The sequence below is a fragment of the Cynara cardunculus genome (assembly GCF_001531365.2).
Source record: "Cynara cardunculus var. scolymus isolate 2C chromosome LG 10, CcrdV1, whole genome shotgun sequence".
Classification (NCBI taxonomy): Eukaryota; Viridiplantae; Streptophyta; class Magnoliopsida; order Asterales; family Asteraceae; genus Cynara; species Cynara cardunculus.
Window position 1 is genome coordinate 27,068,780 of NC_037537.1, and position 5,364 is coordinate 27,074,143.

General features: G+C 34.9%; 1 protein-coding gene across 1 annotated transcript; it reads right to left on the bottom strand.

Annotated features, from left to right (window-relative positions):
* Positions 1–3,284: 3,284 nt before the first annotated feature.
* On the bottom strand, positions 3,285–5,364 carry LOC112519742 (trihelix transcription factor PTL-like). The gene is made up of 2 exons (XM_025127989.1): positions 4,958–5,364; positions 3,285–4,337 (listed from the first exon to the last, which is right to left on the bottom strand). The coding sequence occupies exons 1-2, from the start codon at positions 5,362–5,364 to the stop codon at positions 3,302–3,304; spliced, it is 1,443 nt and encodes a 480-aa protein (XP_024983757.1). The 3' UTR covers positions 3,285–3,301.

The window sequence follows — 5,364 nt, forward strand, 5'->3', positions numbered from 1 at the left end:
TAAAATGAGATGTTTATCCTGTATTTGATTGTGTTTATCTGCAGTTAGTTACACGAATTCAGATATGGGATGAAATCGGATAGGGATGAACGGGTTTAAGAGTTTTTAAGATTTTAAGAGTTTTAAGAGTTTAAGAGTTTTAAGAGTTTTTAAGAGTTTTAGCCAAATGCTTTATAATATAGTATATATATATATATATATATATATATATATATATGGAAGATGAACAAGGTAAAAATAAGATAACACAAAAACCATAGAATCAATATGATTTTGCCCTGAAATCATATGCGATTGAAAATTATACATAATTTTAATATAAAATTAAATATAATTTAATAATTCTCTGTTTTGTTAAATATTGGTTTGATTCATCTCCCTTTATATATAAACGTTTGAATGAAGAGTTGTGTTTCTAAACTATAAATAATAATAATAATAATAATAATAATAATAATAAATACTAATAATAATTTTGTTTAATTTATTTGTGGGTTATTCCGACCAAGAGAGGGAAAGTTGTATGAGGATGACAGTAGTTGTCTACATGCATTACCCCTGCCTCACTTTACATCAATTTCCATGCATTTTTTTACCGGCAAAGATAAACGAAATATCATAAAAAGACTAACAAGACGCTAGCAAGGAGAGAGTACAGGCAAAAAACAAGACATGGGGGAGTTGCACCACACTATCCAACTATTCAACAAAAGACCTTTCGGAACTCTATTTTTAAACCAGAAAAAAGAATACGCCTGAAGCTGGCCTGCGAGAAAAGTAGCCGAATTCATAGAGGGAGCTCTGAAAATTTTACGGTTTCGCAAGTTCCAGATAATCCAGAAGAACCCGTAAACCACTCCGATAACGCCTTTTTACACATGGAAGTCCCGGCCACCTCCGAGCTACGATCCAGAAGATTGTCAATCGAGTTAACCTGTCCGATATCCACTTTCCACCAAATACATGAATAAGGTCAACTTATGAAAATATAAGATGAGATGTCGTTCTAAAATAAAATCACATGTGATATAATATATTTAAAAACACTAGTCGATTTGGTCAATACCACCAAGCTGATCGGAAAACTTGCTTTTATAGGGATGGATTTGACTGTGATACGCGATTTTCAATAACGTGTACCAACCAAGTTTTTATATTTGGGTATGGTAATACCAACCGACTGAAATTGGTACCTTTTAATTGGTACAAAATTTCCACCCCTATATATGTTGGTTGGTCAACACGACATGTGTGCAGTGGTGAACCCATGGTTTTTCCTCAATGGGTGCACCTTTAATTAGGGTTGCAACGTCGCAGATTGACTCGTGAGAAAAGTCAACGTGATTTGATCGGAGAAAGTCAATTGTTTCGATTTGGGAATAAAATATGTTATTCCAAATGGAATCCACTTTTTGAACAAGACACAAGATTACATCTTACGTCTCACGTGTGTTTAACTGAAATTCCATTTTGTCAGAGACTTTTTTCGGATTTTGGTTGATTTCGTAAATTTTCTATTTTGGATTTGATTAATGTTATTCTTTACTCTTTTTGTAGGTTTCTAAATGGTTTCTATAATGAAGATTGACTAAACAAATTTATATCAATAATACAACTAAGGTTTGAGAAAATTAAAATTAAACTAAGAAAACTAACAGATTTAAGGTGAATCAGATTAAAAAAAACCAGTTTTAACAGATTTAGGACAAATCAAATGTACAATTTAAGATCAGGGTTTTAGTCAATGACAATATTCAAATCAATAACAAAATAATAATCAAGAGTTTAAGACAATCAAGATAGTAATTAGACGTTTTATAGTAAATATTTATCAATAACAAAATTATCATTAGAAACTTTTACATAATTAAATGTTAAATGTATTATTCTTTTTACAATGATTAAGATATTATAAATTATATTTTTATTAATAATTTAAAAAGCTAAACTATAAAATAAATTGAAAAAAAATTTAGAACACATATTTGAAATTTGGTTCAACATCCCTAGTGATAAGCTTCCTACATTCCCTATTTTTAAGACCCATGTTTCCTTTATATTTTTTTTTATTAACTTGGATATCTAACCCGTTATACGAACCGATTAATCACATGGTGACCACCTGCTTTGCGGGTAGTCCGAAGTCACCGTATTTGAATCTCATGGCCACAAGAGAATTTTTATTCTTTCTTGGATTTGAACTTGGCACCTCCCGACATTTTTGATCTTTAGAGCCCAAGTTCAAATCAATCAGACATCATCCTTATGATTGCCTTTATACTCTTTAAGTATATAAACGCTGAAATTGTCCCACATCAATTAACCTAAAGAGTTATCCTCTATACCCTTTTCTATAAATAGTGCTTCTAAGGGTCTTTTCTTTCTTTGGCTTGCAATACCAAAAAAATAAGGGCACTTATGAGTGCACCTTTGAACCATTAAAGTTTTTCTCTAAGGTCAATAAAGAGCGGTTGCATAGGACCCTACTCGACTGTACACAAATTTACCCCTATATGTTCGTATTACTCATGTTTGTATCAATAATGATCGGGTGCATGGAACCCTAATAGCACATCATCCATTATTTTTCTTTCAAGTTTTAAACCCTTATAAGACAAGAATAAGTAACGAGTTTGAAAAAAAATTATAGCAAACTAAACGAGTTTGTTTAGGTTTTAATCATCACACCCCTATAGTTTTTATAGTCCTCCTCACACACATCAACTTCAACAAAGCTTACATTTAAAATTTTTAATGTATATTTTAACCTAATTTTGACATAAATAAAAATGCATACAACAATACCAATATATAGACTTGGGATCATGTGAGACCAAAAGTTTTTTTGTAAGACCCGTAAGACCAATTTTCAACCCTTGGATTAGATCTACAATCTGACAATATGAACATTCATAAATGCCACAAGACTTCTAAATAATCACAAAATTGCCACCGTGCAATTTAGATCAGTAGATCATTAACTTATAAAGTTGATCAATGAACATAAATTGGTTTTACGGGTCTCACAAAAAACCTTTAGTCTCACGTGAACCCAACTTCCTCTCTCTCTATATATGTATGTATGTATTTCAATTCTTTGCATATAGCATGACAGGTATCTCTTAATTTTACATAATCAAGAAAGACTATCAAGTTTCATATATTAATCAATCAACAAGCTTCATAATGCTTAATTACCGACACTTTCATTCTTCTACAACACCCTCCATATAAATATTATATATATATATATATATTACAGTTTCTAATGTTCCTCCCCTTTGGCGATCTTCATCCGATATCAATTCCAGTCGTCATTCATCAACACCCTATAACCACCATCATTCTGTGGATCAACACCTCTAATTTCACCAGTTCCATGATCAAACATATTGTAATTCTGGTGATCAGATGATAAACTTGAGCATCTGCTCTTCTCTTTCTGTTTCTTGGTTCTCAGTAGAAAGTTAACATCATCCCACTTGGACTTGCATATCAGTGCATTCCTGTTGTTGTAACCCAAACAAGCCATTCTCAAAGCAATTTCCTCCCACAAAACCTCTGCCATAGACGTCCCACCTTCTTCAAATCTTGTTTCCATGCCACTTCTTAGATGTATCAGTTGTGTTATCTCATTTTCTTCCCAATTCGACACGCTGCTATCGCCGGTTTTCTCGTATTTACGATCATTACTTTCCTTCGTAGTTAATTTGAGCAAAGCTTCCATCAAAGCTGAATCTCTTGACTCCATCCATGCTCGTTCGCTTGCTCGAAACTTATTTTCCATTTCATATCTCGTAGACGCTTCTTTCCTCCATCGCTCCTCTTTCAAAATTCTCTCTTTTTCCTTTTCATCAATTGTCTTCATCATCTTCACCATCCATGCCTCTTGTTTCTCCATAAGCGTCTGCACTTTTGTTTCGATGAAATCCGTTATCTTGGTCTTCCAACACTTTCTTCCCGGCCTTCTCTTGTTCCTCTCAACACAATGGCTGTATACATCGTCCCTGAACGGCGGCACGGTTGCATTGTAGTTTTTGTAGTCGCACGATGAAGAATCGAACATAGATGGATTATTGGGAAGGTGTGGATTTGCTTGAAAAGTATGAGTTTCAATGTTAAGGTTCGAGATCGAAGGTGGCTTAGGATCTGGATTGGTACTAGTGCCCGTTTCGCCGTATAAAGCTTCAAGATGGCGAAAGAATCGATAATGCTTCTTGTTTTCTTGTCTTCCAGCTTTCCCTTCTTTAATCTTCTTGTAATACTTGTACAAGTTTTCAAATTTTTCATTGCATTTTTTCCCAGATCTTTTATACCCATGCTCCATGGACATTATCCTGAATTAATTAAACAACTCCTCACCAAACAACAAGATCAAAGAAGAAAAAAAGGTATAGAAGTGATGGTGATCTTTGCTGTCATGAAGTACAAGTCCCATGTGGTTTGTTGGATTGAGCAGCTATTATTAGCCCAGATTGGAGTCTTGAAGACCATTTAAGATGGCACAAGAAAGGTGAGTCTTTTAACCTTTTTTCAGGCTGGTTAATTACTTGCATGATTCAACTAAAAGAGGTGAAAACTGAAAAGTGTGTCCACTTAAAGCTAGATGGTGTAGTTTTCAAGAAAGGTGTTGAATCATAAGAGATTCATCAATGAAATCCTTGAAGCATGATCATATCACAGTTTTGAAAGTAAGCTTTTGATCTTTGAACATTAAACTGGAAAGGTGTTGTTGATCATCAGTGTCACTCGATCGTCTGGATGCTTGATTGTTCAGGGTCTTGGAATTAGGGTTCTATGATTCACTTTTAACTAAAGAATTAATCCTTCTCTAGAGTGAATCATAACTTAGCTATACTCATGTTGTTTTATATAGACAAAACCCCAAATGATCTCTGGTCCTAAAACCAGAAACGAAAAGAAGACGAAGAATGTTGAGAGAGGGAAAAAGAGAGACCTTGAAACTTCATCCCATAAAGGCCCTTTCTGATTAGCTTCTTTGAACTTAGAATCAAGTCTTGATCGGATCTCTAGGAGTGCTCGAGTTTCTTCCGTTGGCCATCTCCCAGAATCACAACCACCAATCTCCATGTCTAAACCATTACCACCGCCACCACTGTGATCAGAAGTTGCTGCTGCTGCTGCTGCTGTTGATGCCGTAACATCCATTGTTGAATCAAATCCAAACGATGTCATTCCACCACCACCACCACCACCACCACCACCACCTCCCAGCATCACCATGGCGTAGTGCAGGTCACAAGGAGGTTGAGGTTGAGGCTGTGGCTGCGGTATGGAAGGGAAGATGGGCCTTCCCTTCGTATAGTGAGTTGTCAGATCCCTCATCCCATACTTCTCTTCCAT